General features: G+C 42.6%; 1 protein-coding gene across 1 annotated transcript in view; it reads left to right on the plus strand.

Moving 5' to 3' along the window:
• Nucleotides 1–20,460, plus strand: part of SFMBT2 (Scm like with four mbt domains 2) — a 219,042-nt gene that overhangs the window by 145,599 nt on the left and 52,983 nt on the right. Inside the window, exons 10-11 of the mRNA XM_008705414.2 lie at nucleotides 12,761–12,843; nucleotides 18,723–18,849. Coding sequence (XP_008703636.1) covers nucleotides 12,761–12,843; nucleotides 18,723–18,849 — 210 coding nt within the window. The remainder of the gene's footprint in view (nucleotides 1–12,760; nucleotides 12,844–18,722; nucleotides 18,850–20,460) is intronic.

Raw genomic sequence — 20,460 nt, forward strand, 5'->3', positions numbered from 1 at the left:
ATGGGTCCACATCATTGAAGAAAGACTTCTAGATCCCCAAAATACTGCGTGGTTGGACTTTCTAAATACCTAGGTAGTGATAATATCTATTCAAGAATTTAAAGAAAAAATTAGTTGAGTGAAAAAAAAGGGGGAAATATTCATATATGAATTTCGGCTGCTTGATTATTCCATTAGGCAGGGGTTAAATGTTTCCCAGATTTTTGGTTTACCAGAATGTTTACCAAATGCCTCTAGATTTTTTAATACATTTCTTACGAAATTTAAGTGTTAGAAATATGTTTTAGAAGAGATTGTTGGCATAATTTGGATATTTGTTTGGAAAATGGGTGTGCCTGTGTGGATAATTGCATTTCCTGATATTTGGAGAAATACAGTTGGAGAATTACAGTTTTAGGGAAAAATTTTTCCAAGTGCCTGTGGTTATAACAGAGTCTTGGCTTTAATTACTGAGCTGTCATTGTTTTGTGAGAATATGTTTGTTATATATTTATATCTATGTTATACAGGTAGTAAAATACATTTGTTTTTGAAATTAAAGCGAATTAAAATTGAGAGGTGGTGGTGAAGGTTTCTGTAGTAGTGATTTTATGGTTTCCTTGTGAGGGAATTTGTCACGTGTCTTATGTGTCCGCAGCGGGGCTGGGAATCATTCTGTAGAATTTTTTCAAACACCATTATTTGCTTTATTAACGTATGAACATAGACACTTCTCTTATAAAAGTTATTTTTAAATTAAATTCTGAGCTTTATATGTGGAGTATGTAGGATTTATTACACATGTCGAGAAGTGAGTTTCAGTGTTTTCTTGTGTGTATGTTTTCCGCGAATGTATTAACATTGTTTAGATTTCTGTTAGAACCGTAAACACCACTTACAGTTACAACGTGTTGCCTGATCCCCAAAAGATATTATCCTACTTGTTCCCCAGTGGGAAGCAGCTGATGAAACAAAAGATATCCGGTGGTCTGGGAGATTTGCAGAAAACGTAGACCCATACTTACATTGTTTTGACTCTATTTCTTAATTAAAACAAAAAAATCTGTCTCCAGACTTTAGAGACAAAGAGTATGTAAGCTAGAATGCGTGGGAAGGTTTCGGTAGGTCTCTGTTGAGAGCGAGTGCTTTCCTGGTAAGCAAAGGACAGAACCTTGGAAGTTTTACTCCGTTTGTTTATTTATTTATTTTTTTAAAGATTTTATTTATTTATTTGACAGAGATAGAGACAGCCAGCGAGAGAGGGAACACAAGCAGGGGGAGTGGGAGAGGAAGAAGCAGGCTCACAGCGGAGGAGCCTGATGTGGGGCTCGATCCCATAACGCCGGGATCACGCCCTGAGCCAAAGGCAGACGCCTAACCGCTGTGCCACCCAGGCGCCCCTACTCCGTTTGTTTAAAACCAGCACACGACAATTCAGTATGACAGGCACTATAAAAAGTGATCAAGCAAGTAGATAAAATCAGCTAGTCAAAAGTGTATATATGTTATCGGCCATGACTTGCTGTTTTTAAACTACTTAATTAACCTCTCTTGGCATGAAACATCAAGGATGAGTCGTAGAAGGAGAGGAGTAAACATCCCACCCAGGGGGATCTTAGAAAACATTAAGCCTTGACTTTTGTTGTAAATCTGTTGTAAAATGGGTGCACAAAAGCTGAAAGTAAATCACTTATTCTAACACTTTGTCTCCACTATTTGGCATCTTAGTAATAGGCACCTAAACTGTTAACATGATTTAAGAAGCAAAGGTGTGTTTTTCATGACTATCAAGATGCAAAGTAGTGACCTCTAATTGGTATGGTCTTCCCCTAAAGAAAAACCTCAGACACTGACTGATGAACTTACCCCAGTTTTGTAATCTGTTACATTTCAGACATACCAGAGGGGACAGAAAATAATAAATCCCCACGCCCCTGGAGCAGGTGCTGGCATTTGGCCACGTTTGGTTCAGATTTTTTTAAAAAATGAAATAAAGCATTACAGAATAGAGTAGAAGGCTGAGTCACCTCTGCCTCTGTCCCTCACACTCCACATCTGTTCCATCGGTGAATCCGTCGGTATTTTGGGGATCGGACCGTGTGTCATCACGACCACACTGATCCAGGCCACCGTCAGATTTCTCCTGGGCTGCTGCAGTGGCCTCCTGAACTCTTGAGCGAGATGGTCAGGTTGGTGCAGTTACGACGCACGTCATGTTCAGATTGCCGTGTTAAGATGTCCCTCCTGTCCAGGGCCTGCCACCGTACTCCGTGGCAAGAGCAGGTCGTGGTCCCAGCCTACGGCTCCCACTAGTTCCCTGTCTGGCCCCATTTCCTAAGATGCCCCCCACCTCAGTCTGCCCAGACCCGCCGGCCTCCTTGTCCTCCCTGGGACATGGCACTCGGCCCCCTGAGGTCGTCTGTCCTCCTCTTTCTTCAGTCTTGATGGAGGTGCCTTCCCAGGGCGTCTTTCTTTGCTGTCCCATTGAGTATCAGTTACAGATCTCTCCCCCCAACATGTGTATCTCCTTCCCTGCGTGGGGGATCTTTTTTAGCGTGTCAGATACAAGTAATGTGATTTTACTTCTTTGTCCTGTTTTGTATGTGTCTGTCCACTAAAGTGTCTGTCCACTAAAGTGTCTCTCCACTAAAGTGAAAGTCCCCGAGAGTAGGGATTTTTGTCTTGTTCTCTGCTCAACTCCGGTGGCTCGAATAGTGTGGCTGTTGGTCGGTATGTGTTGAGCGTTGGATGAATTGAAGTCCTGCCTTCATTCTGTGCTCGACAGTTTCTCTCTGGAACGTCGTCTCCACTGCCCCACCCATTCTCCCCCCAGGTAATCACCTTCCTAAACCTGGTACACGTTTACTGCCTGACTCTGAGGCTCTCATTGTTTGCTTGACAACAGAGCTTTCCGATATGCGTATCAACACCATCGTGCTACTCCTCTCTCTGTGTAACTCTCACCGGTACCATCTTGCAGATCTTTCTCCATGTCGGTGCATGTCGGTTATTTATTCATTTTGCCTGCTGTATATGAACAGACCTTAGTTCTTGAAATCCATTTCCCATTGAAAGACTTTGAAGGTCTTTCCTGTTTTCCCTGTTGTGAATGATACTCAAATGTGCATCTCTGTACACGTGCCCAAATGGGAGAGACCTCTCTGGGGATATACCCAAACGTGGGATTGCTGGAGCTCCCGTTTTGCATGCTCCTATTATGATTATGCCTTAGGCTCGAACGTTGCCATCCTGATGGCCCTGAGATGGGTCTCCTCCTTTCACTTTGGTTCCTAATTACTAGTTCAGTGGAGCGGGTCCTCGGACGCCTTTGCATTGTTGATTGTATTTTTGGCCCTTCTGTTGATTATTAGAAGTATTTATGTTTGAATGTGAATTCTTTCTTGGCCATGCACTTCACAGTATATAATAGTCTAGACTGTGGCTTGTCGTTTTGATTCTGAACGGTATTTTATGTTTTATTGAAGTATGAAATTATAATGTGGTTGAATACTACCAATCTTGTCCATTATGATTTGTTTATATGTCTTGGGAAATCTTTTTTTACTGATGTTCAATGTTTTCTTTCAAAATCTCGCAGTTTCATTTTCTGTATTTAGCTCTTTAACGTACTTGGGATTAATTTTTGCATGACATGAGAAAAGAAAACAATTTTATTTTTTTGCTGAAGTTGAATGGGGTTTTCAGATTCACCCATTGTCTCAGCGTCATTAATTGGATAGTCGTGATTCCCCTTCCGAGTTGTAATGCCACCACTGGCATAACAGCAAGTCCCTTAAGGGGTGAGGACCTTCTCTGTTCTTACTCTGCTCTGTTGGTCTGTTTGTCCATCTCTGCATAGATACGTCACTTTTATTTTTATTTACTTTTATCTTTTATTTTTTTATCATAATAATAAAAAATAAAAATGATTAAGGTGGTAAACGAAAATACGTCACTTTTAAAAATTGATTTTCCTTTATGTCTTGATATCCATCAGGCGAATCCCTCCACTCTTTCTCCATTTTCGAAATTGTCTGGGTTGCTTTTGGCAGGTTTTTTTTTTGTATTTTGTATTTTAGAATCAGTTTGGAAGATGCTGTAAAAAAACCCACTGGATTTTAATTGACAGTGTGTTGGACTTAATTAATTTAGACACATTTATATTTCATTATATTATCTTTTTATAACTTTCAGTCTTCTGCTAGAACTTTTCCTAGGTACATCGTCCTTTTGCTTGCTGTTGTGATGGTTTTTTTTTTTTTTAATTATTATTCATTTGATTTTTTTACTGGCTGTGGCCAGTATAATGGAATGTCATGGGTTTTTGCCTGTTTATGTCTTCTCCAGCCGCCTTCCTAAGGCAGTGTGTCCCCAGAACAGTTTGTGTAAGATACGGATGCTCTGACCTTGAAGGTTTGGTAAAACTAGCTTGTGAAAACATCTGGGCTGGTGCTGTTTTAGTTTGTGCTCTGTTGACTATGAATTTATTTCCTCGAGTGGTTGTACGTTTAGTCGTAGTGACTACTTCTGTTTGAGACAATTTTGGTAATGTGTGTATATATGGAGAGGAAGAAGCAGGCTCATAGCAGAGGAGCCTGATGTGGGGCTCGATCCCATAACGCCGGGATCACGCCCTGAGCCGAAGGCAGACACTTAACCGCTGTGCCACCCAGGCGCCCCTATATTTACAGAATTTTTAAAAATTTTATTTATGTATTTGACAGAGCGAGAGAGACAGAGCAAGGGGAGCAGCAGAAGCAGAGGGAGAAGCAGACTCCCTGCTGAGCAGGGAGCCCGATGCGGGACTTGATCCCAGGACCCTGAGATCATGACCTGAGCCGAAGGCAGATGCTTACCCACTGAGCCACCTAGATGCCCCCAGAATTATCTCTTTTAGCTGTGGTTTCAAATTTATTATCAGAGTGTTCTGTTAGGTCAAACTTACTAATTGAATTTTTCAACCATTACATTTTCGCGCTCTATTTTTGTTTGCTCTGTAATTTTCTAGAAGGTACATCCAACTATCATGGTGAGATTGAGGATCTGTCGGCTTCTGTGTGTGTGCGTGCGTGTGCGTGTGTGTGCGTGCGTGTGCGTGTGTGTGTGTGTGTGTGTGTGTGTGTAAAGCATGGCAGGGCATTCAGGTCCGGGGCTGTTGGAGCTTGTGGGTGTTGACCTCCTTATCCCTAGTCTGTCAATTGTTTTAAAGCCTTTTTTGTATGACTCTCGTGTTCATTTGTTTCATTATGTGGGTTGTGATTTTCCGTTGTGAGCTAATTTTCAGGGGTGGTGGTGATTTCTGTGGGAGTTCCATAATCCTTAGAGTGAAGTACTTCTTTCCTCCTAGCTTTGTATTAGGGTCTGCCAAGGATTTTTGCAAGTCCTAGGTTTTATTGCTGTCTTTCTCTCCCCACTAGAAAGTAAGCTTTTTAAAAATCATTTTTATTCACTTCTGTATCCCCAGCACCGAAAACAGTCCTGGTACGTGGAGGCGTCCCTGGATATTCAAAGAGTAAATGAACGAATGAAGGAATGAATGTCACATTAATTTCTCGGCCTTGCCATAGAGAATTGTAAAAATGTACATTTCCCCACATGTACCTCTGGCTTGGTGGAGCACGGGACTCCTCTCTTTCCCCACTTACCCAGAGCCCTGGGCCGGGAGCAGCTGTGTCTGCTCCTTCTCTCATTCAGTGAGCCAAGTCCACCTGGTCCTGTTGTCACAGACCAGGCATCTGACGGGGACTGGGCGTTTTATGATAGTCTCAGTCCCTGCTGCTCTGCTCTCTTGAGCCCATGGCTGTTTCCCACCCCGCGTGAGCTCCGGACATTCGCTGCACTGGGTGGCTCTGCCGTTGTGGCCCTCATGGATTTTTGGCATCTGGAGATTTTCTTCTCTTTTGAGCATGGCTATGTACTTATTTTATTATTGCTGTATTTTGTTTGGCATCTGTGAGGGCCCATCTTGTTACTGGATTTGGAAGTTTATTCTCATTTCCAGCTTTCTGATTGATTCTTGAACAACAGTTCGCTTTTGATTGAGAAGAGTCGGGGGAGTAAAACTGGGTCATTTTTTTATATCTGAAAATATTTCCGATGGTTGGATGTGACATCTCTCTTGTTCACTTATTCCTCCGTTTCGTTCTCAGGATTCTTACCATGGCTTTGCTGTTGGCGGCGGATACCTATGCGATGTTAGAGCCCGTATCCTGGGGACATGTCCACATCTCCTGACGTTATGTTTATGATTCAGATTAATATTTTGGGCATGCCCCCGGACAGAGAAGTGTCTTAAGTGTCATATTGTCACCTATGTGTATTACATACGTTTCAGCATTGGTTTTTATTCTAGAAGATTAGGACGTTGGAATGGCTGGGGTTTATAACTAACTTGACTTATTTGTTTCCATCCTTTTTCCTTATTTTCCATGGTTCTTTTTCCCCTGCATTATTCCATGAATGTAAAGACAGGAGAATTCAGTTGGGAATGAATGTATAAGTTTTAAAGATCTGCATCAGGGAGGACTTCACCGAATGTCAGCTGAGGAAATGAGGGAGCTGGCAGACTTGGGAGGGGTGCGTGTAGCTGTTTAGCAAACAGCATGGGTGAAAAGAAGGACTTGAGTCAGTTATGAGTGTCTTTGCCTTCTTGCCTGTGAGCCTGTATGCAGACTCATGCATGAGTGGAATTGAGGGATTGTTGGGAAGCTTGCTCAGGGGTAGACAGACTGGATCCCAGCGCTGCGTCGGCCCCGACGTCTGGGGTCTTGCTTCCTCACCTGTGTGGTGTGGACACGCATCCCACGTCTCCACCTCAGCACTGTGAACATGTTCAGAGGTGGACGTCTCCCCGTGGGGCTGCGTGTTCCTCGGTCAGTGTGGTGGGCGTCTTCCAAGCTTTCTGTCCGGGTTCTCCATGTCTCCCTCCGTCCTGGAGTTACAGTTTGCACACGGTGTGTGTGTCGTCCTCAGTACCTGCTGGATCCTCATCTTACCCTCACCGACCCAGAGGTCAGCAGCCTGGAGACTCACAGGGAAAAGTGACTTGTTTGAGAAAGTGCTACAACTTTTTAGGACTTTGTTAGTTTTGTTAAAGATTTTCTTTTAAACATTTTATTTATTTGAGAGAGAGAGAGAGGGAGGAGAGAGAGAGAGAGAGAGCACAAGCAGGGGGAGCAGCAGGCAGAGGGAGAAGCAGTCTCCCTGCTGAGCAAGGAACCCAACGCAGGGCGATCCCCGGACCCTGAGATCATGACCTGAGCCGAAGGCAGATGCTTAACCAACTGAGCCACCCAGGTGCCCCTTAGAGATTTTTTTTTTATTTATAGATTTAATAACACATTCATTCTTTAAAATTTTGAGAAGGAGAGAAGCTTCCTATCCTGAAGAAACAACTCTTGGTGTATATTCTTCCAGATTTCTATATCCCAGAATATGTAACTTTGTGTATTTATTTATTTTATACACACTAATTTGGTACTTACATGCCAACATGTCTGCTACTTTAAGTGACTGGAAAATTCCATGATCTGCAGGTAAATAAATGATGTAAACACATCTGTGTTTCTGTGTATTGTTTCTCGTCTGCTTTGATGCATAAAATGTTTGCACAGCATCCTATTATTTCTGTAGGATGCTCCATAGTGGAATTACCGCTCTGTTCTCACCCCAGCTCACTCTGCCCAGCCCTGCAGTTCCCCTTTGCTGTTTCTAGAACATTCCAGACATGCTCCTGGAATTTTCCAGTTGTTGGCCCCTCCCCCTGGCCTGCCCTTGCCCCAGATGGCTACAAGCCTTCCTTCCTCAGTTCCTCGGACTTTCAGCTTTTCCTCAAGACTTTTCATCCCTCCCGCTGCCCCTTCGTTGCTTCTCTCTGTAACACTGTGATCATCTGACTTTTTATACTTACGCATTAGGTGTCGCCTCTCACTGAAATGTAGGCTTGCCTGGGTAAAGGTTTTTGTCGGGTTTTATTCACTTTTGCGTGCCTGGTACTAGAACCGTGCCTGGCAAGGAGCATGCATTAATAAGTGCTTTTAAATGACTGAATATGTGAAGGAGCAAAGGGCTAGAGTGGAGAGTAGACGCCTTCTTAACGATTTTGACACATTGCCCAATTGGCATCTGCGGTGGTTTTTTGAGTTATATGCCAACCAGAAATGCATAAAAGCACCTGTTTCCCCACAGTCTTTGCAGTGGTGGGTTCTTATTATTGTCTTTCACTTTGCCAGTCGGGTAGATGGCAAAGATGATATTTTTTTTTTTTTGCTAATGTTATTTTTGAAGATGGTACAGTTTTTTTTCATATTCACTCAGCATAGAAGAGCAGCTCTTACTCTGTGTGTCCCTTTTATTACAGAAAGATATATTTTTTAAGTCCTTCCCCTTCCCTCCATCCTACTGTGATTGTCTTAGGGTTGTCATGGTTCACTTCCTGGTGCAAAGGGCATGAGACTACCATGATTATCTGGGCGGGTTGTCATGATTCACCTCCTGGTGCAAAGGGCCATGATTATATGGGGGTGGTTGTGATGATTCACTTCTTGGCGCAAAGGTCAGGAGACCACCATGATTATATGGGGGTGGTAGTGATGATTCACTTCCTGGTGCAAAGGTCAGGAAGACCACCGTGATTATATGGGGTTTTCATGATTCACTTTCTGGTGCTGAGGAGAGTCCTGATTTCCTGTAGGAACTGGATAACATTAAGATTCTGTTAGCAAATGAGAAGCTGGAGGTTGGCTCTTGGGAGTTGGTCATGGTGTATCCCATGTGCTGAATTAGCTCTTGATTGATTGACTAGTGCCTTATCTTTTAAAATGGAGCAAAGGTGCTACACTTTCAAGTAGTTTTTATTGAAATAATTTATGATCATTATTGAAAACTTGGAAAATACAAAGAGATAGAAGAAAAAAATAACCACGAGTCCCACCATCCAAATAACTCTGTTGATATTTACCATTACTAAGTTTTCCTTACATTTCTTCTGATCTTTTTCTTTGCATACTTTTATATAAATTTGATAATTCTGCACATGCTTGAGCCGGGCAGTCTTTCCATCTAAACCTATAGCAATAATGTTTTCATATTTTTTAACAAACTATGTGCAATTTCATGCCTGTATGATTTTCCATGGACCTTGGATGAGTTTCATATCCTCTCTGATTTGGGGATGTAAAGTGGTCCCCTGTCCCCAGAATTACCGATAATGCTATTGCATCTTAATGTAGGACACTTTTTCAGTTTTTAGGATTGTTTTTAAATTGTTGTGAAATTGTTGTGTCAAAGTTCGTGAACATTTTTATTGCCAATTGTTTTCTGAAAGAATTATCCACTTGCACAACCAATAGTAATGTTTGCAAGTGGGGCTGTTTTGTGCCAATTAATTTGTATCACAAGGAAATGGGTCATCGACCTGTTCTCTTTTGGACCTGTAACAGTTGGAACTTCATTCAGAATAAACACTAATAAAAGCTTAAGTAACTCCAGTGGCCATGGTTCAACAGTCCCCTGTGGCAGCTTGTTGCAGATTTTAATAGCCCAAGGGGTTTTGATTTCCTTTTATTTTCTTTCCCCCTCTGCTATTTTCCTCCCTCCTGGGTTTAAAACATGTTTTCCTAGCTACAGTTAAGCCTCAGTACTTCTTGTTCTGTCTTTGTTGATTAATGAGTATAATTGACCCCTGTTGTCTCTATTATACAAGCCAGAGCAATTTGTTTTTATGTAGCGGTTATATTCTGAGCTGTCACAAAACTTCCTTACAAAGAGCGAGCTCATTATCAGCCTGAAGGAAAAGAATTTTAAGTGATGAAGTGAATCAAGGTCCCTAAGAGAAGGAGAGGAGGAGAAGTCTAGGCTGTTCAAATGTTCAAGGAAATGAAGAGCTCTGGGGGCAAAATCATCCATTGTTGCTTAGGTACCCAGCAAGACTTGGTTATATCTTGAAATTATTAGATTAAAAATGGCTCCCCATAGAGAGAGTCTTGAAGACTGGCTGTAGAAGGATTGAATGTAGGTCTAAGAAACCATAGAGCATGATATTGGATGGAGTGGGTTGAAGCCCATGGGAAGATCATGGTTATAAACACGATTATAGAAAGCCCAGCTAAATACCTCTGTAGGGGGAGTAGAGGTGACTTCTACATTGGAAAGTTTTATTTGACCATAAAGAATACCCAGATTTCCATGGTATATCAGAAAATGGCTTGTTATTCATTTATATACATTTTTTTCCCTATTTCCCCTCTTCCCCCATGATCTTTTTTTTTTTTTAAGATTTTATTTATGTGACAGAGAGAGACACAGCGAGAGGGGGAACACAAGCAGGGGAAGTGGGAGAGGGAGAAGCAGGCTTCCCACTGAGCGGGGAGCCTGATGCGGGGCTGGATCCCGGGACTCTGGGATCATGACCTGAGCTGAAAGCAGACGCTTAATGACTGAGCCATCCAGCGCCCCTCTTCCCCCATGATCTTGATGAGATTTTTGTCAGCTCACAAAAGTAACCAAGCAGCAGAGGTCCAGGGAAAAGACGTTGGAACGGAAAGAGATCTTGGCTTTAGCGAAGTCAGTCTGTCACAACCCTAAACAAATGGGGTCCTTCTGTTGCAAGATGCATCTTGTCTTCAGCTATTCCATGGAGAGCTTTTAGGAAGTATCTTGTTACATAGCCTCTCTTTATCTACCATGCCACACTTATTTCATAGGAGAAGAGGAAGGAATTAACCGCAGAAGGAAGGGAAAAAGTCCCAAGTAGCCACAGTAAAATAATGAATAATGGTGGCTCTGAATTATGGAATGCAACAGCTAGAAGTCCTCCCTTTGTTTTATGAATGAGGGGAGTCAGGTGCAAAAGATTCCATTTGCTTTCACCTTGTTTCACCCAGTTCCTGGTAGAGCTGGCTCTAAAATCCCAGATGTCCTCCTTTTATACGTTGCGTAGATTTGCAGCAGTGTGAGCTGTCTTTTGGCAAATTCTTCTGTTCTTACGCATTAATGTAAAGATTTGACCCAAAACAGCTCCAGAGAAACCGTTCTCAAAGTGGAGGGTTATATTAATTGTAAAGAAACTTGGATTATCTTATTTAAAACATGTTTTATTTGTAAGTGTTCAGCAAAGAGTTGGTTTGGTCCTTTCCAGAAAACCCTGATGAGGGGGTCCCTTCCAGAAACCCCTACCAGAAATCTCCATCAGACTCTGGAGAGAGGGGTTGGGGGCAAGGGCAGGTGGAAAAACTTGCAGAATCTCTTTGAAACTCTCTAGAAATCTAGAGTACAGCATCTCAAAGCTATAAAACTTTTTGTATCCTTGTTGGAAAGATATGAGTTGATAGCCTTTATAGAATGACAGGCGTGTCTTAGGAAGAAAGAGGGGTCCTTCTGCCACTGATGGTCAGGGGGGATGGGAGGGTCAAGGGTCAGGTTCTGGGCCAGAGGACAGGTGCCTGCTTGGTTAACTCCATCCCCATCTTCTGGAAAAAAACTGGGTAAACTGAGCTTCCTTAATGAAAAGAATACTACCTTGTACTTGGAAATACAAATAGAGGTCGGAGGCAACTGGTGTATTTCTTCAGGAAGAATTTCTGGAGTCACTGCAGCTGTAGGATTTAGTAACTACAAGTCCCCATGTTAAGTGAGTCTGCAGGTGTAGAATTTACGATGATATGGGGAAGAGAAATTGGGGACTTGGCTTAAAAACTTACTTAAGAACTCCCTTGTGGATTTATTTTCCATACACATAAACTCATCAAGAGAGAACACGCAAGTGAAGGTTACGGTGACATTTTACTCAGTTTCCGTTTATCCCAATTGGTACTACTCTCGTCGCTTTCACTGCTATCTTTTGTTCACGGGAAATGCAAATGACACTCACAGGAAGAGGTGTTTTGCTAGCCAGGTTAAACCGTATACCCAATGCCGTGCTTATTTTATGATTTGGAACTGTTTTCTCTTCCCATGACCTTCCCAAGACCTTCTCCCATGTCTTGTCATGGTGGTCATGACGGATATACTCTAATTGTGCCCCTCCTGCCACGTGAAATGAATAAAGAAAGGAAAAAAAACCCACTTTGGTAAGATCTGTAATTTCATTAAGTTTAGTAGGTGGGAATAGCTATTTCTCGAACTCCTCCCTCCGTGTCTCCGATGTGCCCCCAGAGCCTCACCCGGAGAGGCCCATCTTTGCTGATTCTCACTTTCCTTCCTCCTTCGCCATGCAATTCTCAGGGTTGCGTGCTTTTCCAGGCTTTCTCATGAAAACCTCAACTCCTTGTTTGCTATTTGTTCTACCTTCTGTTAACTCTTTAAAAAACCATCCCTCCGAGGTGGTGTTTTTCAATAAAGTCTCATGGTTTCCACGAAGATACCGGAAAGCAAGTTGACGTGAACTCAGGATTTACGTGGAGGGAGGTATTCTTGTATTGTTTCTGCAAAATGCATTGTACGGATGTGTGGTGTATAACAGCCTGTCTCATCTGTTCTCCCCCAAAGCAGATCTACCCCCACCCCCGGCATGTGCTGATGTGGGTAAAGTCCATCCCTCCCCTGGTTTCAGGCCCCACGTATGATCATGATGGTATACAGTATCTGAATTTAGAACTTTACGTTTTCCCACGTGTTCCTCAGAACATCTGACATGCTGTCCGGAATAGGGGAGGACTTCACCCTTTGGGGCCCTATACTTGGACCTCCTATTATTTTAATGAGTGACACACTCTAAAGCTGTTGATTTGGTCTGAGCTTTTGCCTGATGAACGCTGTGTTGTCTGTGTTTCGTCCTGTACAGGTTACTCTGGCCAGGACTTCGACTGGGCCGATTATCACAAGCTGCACGGAACAGAAGAAGCACCTCCCTTCTGCTTCAGAAATGTAAGCAGCTTGTTTCTTGCTACTCCTGTTATCCTCAGTGCCCTTCGCCATACATTTTGGAAGTTGCTTTCTATTCCTGAGCAAGAGTAGAGTGCTGCCGTGTACCACAGGATCGTAAAGCTTTTGTAGTTTTGGAAAGTCCTCATTCAGGTTGTGTATCTGGGTGACTCTGGGCCGTGGTGACAGGTCCACCGCTAATTGTACGGTGGTTCCAGATAAGGTCAGCCGTCACTTACAGAAGGGTCCAGGGTGTTCCTGATGAGTGCCTCAGCCTCCGGTGAGCCTTTGGCTTCCTCCTCCGAATCTAGTAAGCAGGTAAGGAAAGAGATGAAGGAGAAGCTAGTCTTACTTCTAAACACTGTGGCTGTGGTATAGACATGTTCCTCCATTCACCCTCCATTGGTGAGAACCAGTCCCTCGGCCGCACCTGCCACGGATGAGGCTAGGAAACGTGCCGTGGCCGAGTGACTTTTTGCAGCCATGAGTCCATACCTTAGAGAAAGGAGGACACGTTCGGGCGGCACCTTGGGCCAAATTTACATGTGCACTTGCTGTGTGGAGTATACTGTTGATAAGCCCATTGATAGGAGATGCTCTGCTCTAGAGGTAGATTCTCAGTATATGATCATCAGCGTCTTTTCCTGGTTACTTCAGGAAGATGCTAGTCCGACCGTTCTCCTTCTTGCTTGCTTTAAGCCACGTCCTGGTTCAACTCGAGCTGTTGGCATGATGGCACATAAATAGCAATGTGTGCGTCTGTGTGTGTGTGTGTTCACACGTGTGTACTTGTTTAGTTGTAGGAGTTGGTTGTAAAAAGTAGCTTATAAATTATTCATGGAAATTTTATCAACCCTAGGAACTACGAAAAGGTATCTGGATTATTATTTCTGTTTTAAGAATGAGGCGTAAATATATAGCCTAGTGTGTTAGACATGCGTTTAGTTACGAAAGTTAATTCTTTATGCTAGAAAAAAAAAAAGACTCAGTCCTCTGATTAGGGACTGCGGATACTACAGTGCAGAGAGCTCCCAAATCAGAGACTTTTTCTGGACATGTGCTCCTAGAGCTGCCGATTCCTTGCCTACCCCCCTATAATTTGTACCGCGGGGCTAACAGCATACGAGAACTGAGAGGCAGAGGGGCTGGCTTCATAGAGAAGCTCAATAGTGAGCATAAGTCAGAGGCAGATTTCGAAGAATGAAGTAGGTTGATCAGCAGGCCAGCTTGTACTTACGCACGTGGAAACCCATCAGTGGCCGAGTTGGAAACCAGGGCTACTGAAATGACCAAAGGGACTCTCTCCTGGCTGACCTGGCATTTGCACAAAGGTGTTTCTTCTGCAGCCTGGAAAGATCTGTGTGGTGAGTTGAGGTGGTAGGACGGGGTTGCTGGGTAGGCGTGCCACCGTGAGGATAACCGCGGGTCAGCTCCCGGGCCTTATCAAGTCCCAGTGCGTCTCACTAGACTTTTACCATAGTGACATCACTTGTCACAGAGTCCTGGCCTTGTTGCCTTTCACTTAGGGTCATGGAAATACTTACACATCCCCAAACCGCTCTGGAGTTGTGCTTTTTACCTGACAAAAGAAATATTCCTTCCCTGCCTCTCCAGTCTTGGCGAGGAAAATCCTGATGTGTCCCCTAGTTTTGTAGGTAGAGAGTTGTTTCTTCTGTGACAACACAGTTCCACTGCAGCTTCTTTCCATCCGTCCTCTGCTCTTGTTCTGCCAGCAGCAGGCCATGTGCAATTTAATCGTGGAGCAAGTAGCCACATCCCCAGGTGGCCTCTGAGCTTTCGGGATTTAGCTACCAAGATGAAATCTCTTTTAATGACTACGCTGGCGTATTCATTAGGAATGCACTTGTTACAAATATGCCCGCTTTGTTTCGGGCCCTCCGTTTATTTAATCGACAGGATTGTTATCTGCCTGTTGGCATATGCATTGCATTACTGGTACTTTGCTGAATTTTGTTAGCTTGCCACAAGTGCTCTTTAATGGAATGCTTATTAGGAATTCATTTTTTAATCACACATCTTGTGTGTACTAGAGGAGAGGTGCTGTGGAAGTGGATTTCCCTGGGGATGTTTAACAATCAGAGGCAGTGCCGAAATGGATTGACACAGCCAAATGCTTAGTAAAATAAACTCACAGGTAACAGTTTTGCTATTGATCTTTATAAATTACCCTCAAGCAGTGAGTTGAAACGAAAATAGGTTATGCGGTTGTAGCTGTCCCTTATTAAGTAGGATAAAATGCATTTTAACTTACTTAGAGGCTTTTCAGGCAGCCTATCGAGTCATATTATCAAAAAGAAGCTCAATACATAATATGCGTGGATGAAGCAGGATGACTTGCAGAAAAATAGCCCACCTAGAATTTCTGTGTTTCGTATTTCCAAAGTAACATAAAGGAAAATGCAAATTGCTTTCTCAAAATATGCTGGATAATTCTGTTCTGGTTACATAAAGATATAATTGCATTTGCAACTTAACCTGTATAAAAAGAGGTGTGAATGTGAATAACCTTGGTTTCCTCCCATGGGTCACATAAGGACGTAATCTTTGTTACTTACAGGAACCTGTCAAAATAGATATATACAGTATTGTAATGTCTGATTGAAATTTATAGTAGTGGATGATTTTGGAAATTTTATTTTTATTTAAAAATAATGCTAGGAGGGAGTTTTGTTTTGAGTATTGGCTGAGCTCATGTGAATTGACCCTCTGGCAAATAGCAACTCTAGACTCTGGACAGGATACCAAAACAACTACTTTGGGTATGCGAGCAGACCTGGAGGGGAGCAGGTGCTTGGAAGGAATATTATGGGGTGATTGTGTGATTTTTTTTTCAGACTTTTTTGATGGTTGACAACGTATGAGATGACAAAACCAGTAATATAAAAATCACAGTCTTTCTGGCCTGATGAACCAGACAAGAGAATTTGAGCAACCACAACTGTTGGAAAGTGAGAGGAGTCTCAGATAGGGAAGAGCCAGAAGAGGGAACCACAGATGCTATGTATAAACTTTCCTTAAATCTTTGACCCACGGATTGTGTATTTTCCAGGCAAACTCCAGGCAGCCTAGTTAAGGACGAAAGACTGAGCTGAGGTTTGAGCTCCTTCTCAGGAGACGGAGTGTGTAGTTTGAGTCCAAACAAGTTAATTGCTTGCTAAAACAGAAAATCAACACTCTTGGGAAGAACATAACACAATCCAGAGTCTCTACTACATAACATTGAAAACATCCAGATTTCAGAGTTGGTTAGCACATGAAGAAATAGGAAAATTCTCAGTAGAAAAGATAATCAACAGAGACCAAACCCAACGTGACCCAGATGTCGGAGTTGGCAGACACGTATTTTAAAGCTCCCATTAAAACTAAGCTCGGTGCAAAGCAGTGATTCCCAAAGGGCGGTCCTTAGGCCAGCAGCTCCAGCATCACCTGGGAACTTGTTGGGAATACAAATTCTGTGGCCTTACCTCAAATCAAATGAATCACAAACTTGTAGGTAAGGCCCAGCAGTCTATTTTTAAAAGGTTCTCCAGGTGATTCAGATGTACCCTAACGTTTGAGAAGGAAAATATGAATGAGAAGGTAGTAAGTGTCAGAAGAGAAGTAGAAAGTGTGAAAAAGAGAAATTCTAGGACTGAAAAATACAATACCTAAAATAAGCAAATTCATCAGAAGGGCTTCCTAGCAGAATGGAGGTGATGGGAAAGAGTTTATGATTTTGAGGATAGACATGATCCCATCTGAAGAACCGAGAGAAAAAGAAGATTGGGTGTGGGGAATAAGAATAGAATCTCAGGGACCTGAGGGACAATATCACGTGTAATTGGACACCCAGAAGAAATGGCCACAGAGACAGAAGAAAAAATATATGAAGAAACAATGGCCAGAAGTTCCCAAAGTAGCTGAAAGTACTAAATGTACAAATTCAGGAATCTCTGTGGGCCCTAAGTAGCATAAATATGAAGAAACCCAACATTGTCAAATTGCTGATAACCAGACGTAAAGGGAAAAATCTTGAAAGCATCCAGAGAAAAAATGGTAGATCCCAAATAGAGGAACAACAACTTGAATGACCGCGAACTTTGCATCAGAGACAAGGGGTGCTAGAAGACAGCGAACCAATGTGTGTGGAGTACTGAAAAAATTTTTAAAGCACCAAAGCTAATGCTTCCTGAATGAAGAGAGAAAGACACTTCACCAAGGAAGATAGACAAATGACAAATGTGTGAAAAAATGCTCGACATTGTTAGCAGTAGGGAAAATGCAAGTTGAAGCCACAATTAGCGAGCACTGGACACCTATTTGGAATGGTTAAAATTGGAAAATGCGCCAGTACCAATTGCTGGCGAGAATGTTTAGCCCCTGGAATGCCATATGCTGCTGATGGGAATGCAACATGATATATGGAATCTAATTTGGTGGTTTCCTAGGAAGTTAAACATACATTTACCACGCAGTCCAGCTATTCCATTTCTGGAGAAATGAAAGCTGCATTATAGGCTGCATTGTAGTCCCCCAAATGCATGCAGTGGAAGTCCTAACCCGTAGTACCTCACAATGTGACTGTATTTGAAGTTAGAGTTTTCAAAGAGATAGTTAAGGTAACGTGAGGCCATATGGGGGAGACTTAATCCAGTATGACTGGTGTCCAGAGGAGAAGTGGTAATTACGACACAGACTGTGTACATGGAGGAAAGACCGTTTGGAGACAGAGAGAGAAGGCGGCTGTCCCCTAGCCAAGGAGAGCATCCTCAGAAGAAACCAGTCCTACTGACACCTTGGTCTCAGGCTTCTGGCCTCTGGAACTGCAAGACAAATTTTTATTGTTAAAGCCACCCAGTGTTTGGTATTTTGTTATTGGATTCCAAGCAGACTAACATACTCTGTTCACACAAAAACTTGGGGTTAAATGCTTATAGAGGCTTTATTCACAATCACCAGAAATTGGAAACAGCTTGAATGTCCAGCTGGTAAATGGATGGATTGTGGCACATCTACAGAAACTACTTAGCAGTAAAACAACGAACTACCTGTTTGTGCAGTAGCATGGATGAATCCCAAATGCATTTTGCTTCAGTGGAAGAAGCAAGACTGCACTGTCTGGGAGGGATTGATCACCAAAGGGCCAGTGCAACGGCGTTTTGGAGATGAAGGGACTGCTCTGTGTGCTCATTGAGGTTTTGGCCTCATGACTATATGCGTTTATCTAACAGCCAAGCTTTAGGGAACAGGGCACCAAAAAGAGTGAATGTTCCTATGTGTAAATTTTTAAAAAGTGAATTTAGAAATTAAATAAAAGCCAAAAGCCACAAACGTAAAATAAAGACAATTTCAGATAAAACTATGGGAATTTGCCACCAGCAGACCTGCACTATACACAGTGCTAAAGAATGTTCTTCAGGCTGAAGGAAATGATGCCAGATGGAGACTCAGGCCGTCTCCTCACAGCCACGCATACGCCCAGGCGTGATGCGAGTGAGGAATACAGGGAAGGAAGAAGAAATGATGTGCACCGCAGTGACTGCATAGAAGTAAGGACGCATATGCGACTGGGAAGAGAACGTAGCCACCCTCTCCTTCAACAGATATTAGGAGGCACCTGCTGTGTGCCAGCAGACCTCTAATTCTGGGATGCAAATGAGGTCATGGTTCTATAAACGAATGGCGGGAAAGCCGGTTTGTCAGATGGATGGGCTCTGTGTGCGCGTGCGCATGCTTGCGCGTGCGTCCCCGTATGCACATGCGCGGGCCGTGGTGCACATGCGCAGGCCGTGGTGCGCCTCCCCGCTTCGCCAGCGGGCCGCTCTCTTGCTGCCTCTGCTGCGGTCTTCGCTGGCTCAGTGTCCGTTCTCTCTCTCTTTCAGACATCATTCAGTCGGGGTTTCACAAAGAACATGAAGCTTGAAGCCGTCAACCCCAGGAATCCAGGCGAGCTCTGCGTGGCATCTGTTGTCAGTGTGAAGGGGAGGCTGATGTGGCTTCACCTGGAAGGTACGCTGGCTTCCAGCCGTCCTGGAGAGCTTAGGGTCCATCAGGAAGTGGCAGGGTGCACATGGTACTTCTCCGAAGTACCCCCTGCCGCTTTCCTTCCATTTAAACAGATCTTAAATTATTCAGTGTTCTTGAATAAGTGAAACTAATCAGATAGAAATTTGTTCAGAGGCTCTCATCTTAACTAATAATTTCATGAAATGAGATACTGGTGTGATAATTATGTTTGGAACATGGTAGTCTTTTTACATCTATGATTATAAAAGCTAATGTCACAATTAAATTAATATGAGTCACTAAAACTGGTATTTGAGGTCTTGGTTATTATGAGGATACAATTATATATTTGCATTTTAATGTGACTAATACCCTTTACTTTGGATTTTTCCATAGATGTTTAATTTTACCTTGAAATAGTCACTGGAGGTGATTGTCTCCCCAAATATATAATACACAAGATTTGTTTGTTTACTGGTGTTTAAACTGTTCTTTATAGCTACTTTTTTTTTAATGATTGTGCAGATAATTCAGAGAACATTATACTTTATAAGTGGAACCATGATCAGATTTTCGATTGCGATGGAACACTGTATTTTTAATATATTTTCAGTGAGAAGGAATTAAGATAAGTCTGATCTGTAGGATTTTCCCATTTTTTCCATGATCTAAATTTTGGGGGTTTGTTTGTTTTTTATTTTCATGACATTCATTAATTATTTTAAATATACATGAAAAAACAAGACTAGTTACGAATAATAAAGTTAGCTCTCTTGGCCTGTATGTTAGCCATCATGGCATGCTTGCTCCTACTGCCATTGGAATGGAAAGTTTGCAAGGTCATAGAAGTGGTGCTAATCTCGTCATCCTGTCTCATTAGTAAGCAAGTCTAAGAAGCTTCGGAAATTCTGAGGCTGATGATCTCGGCCTCATAAATGTTGTAGTCCAAGTGAGTGGGAAGGGTGGAGAATAGTGATTGTAGGTGAACATTATCTGTGTCATTAAGTCCTAGAAAAATAGCTTAAAATGTTACTGGGGTTTAGGATTTCACAATCAACGTGAAATAAAAGGAAATTCTCAAAAAGTTAATTGTTTGGGGAATTTTCAAGTAAAATGGCCTCTAGCGGGAATTAGCCAAAAAAGTAGACATAGGCATGATGGTGATATTTCTGCAGCCACGGGAATAGAACATGACCTTATTTTCACTACTACATGTGAAGGTGAGTCAGGTGCACTTGGAAAAAATAAGAGTCCTCCTGTGATTTCAAATCCCTACATTAAACCTGCTGCCTAATGCTGTGCTAAGCCATACCGTGAGATCAGGGTCTTGCTTGGCATTATTAATTTGAAAACAAAAATGGTAGAGTTCAAAGCCCATGTTTCATCATGATTTAGCACATTACCGTTAAAGTTCTTCGGCAGTTGTTATTTATTTAAGCAGCTTATACTTCCAGAGTGCTTTACAGCTGTTAATTACCTAACACAGACAACAGCAAAAGAGTCCTGATTTTTATAGATGGAAAAACGAAGCTAGCTAAGCCGTGAAGACAGGCCTCGGGTCAGTTTCCTTGTGCTTGACACCTTCGTTGGTTAATTCATCAGACCCCACAGCTT

The sequence above is a fragment of the Ursus maritimus genome, unplaced genomic scaffold (assembly GCF_017311325.1).
Source record: "Ursus maritimus isolate PB19 unplaced genomic scaffold, ASM1731132v1 scaffold_31, whole genome shotgun sequence".
Lineage (NCBI taxonomy): Eukaryota > Metazoa > Chordata > Mammalia > Carnivora > Ursidae > Ursus > Ursus maritimus.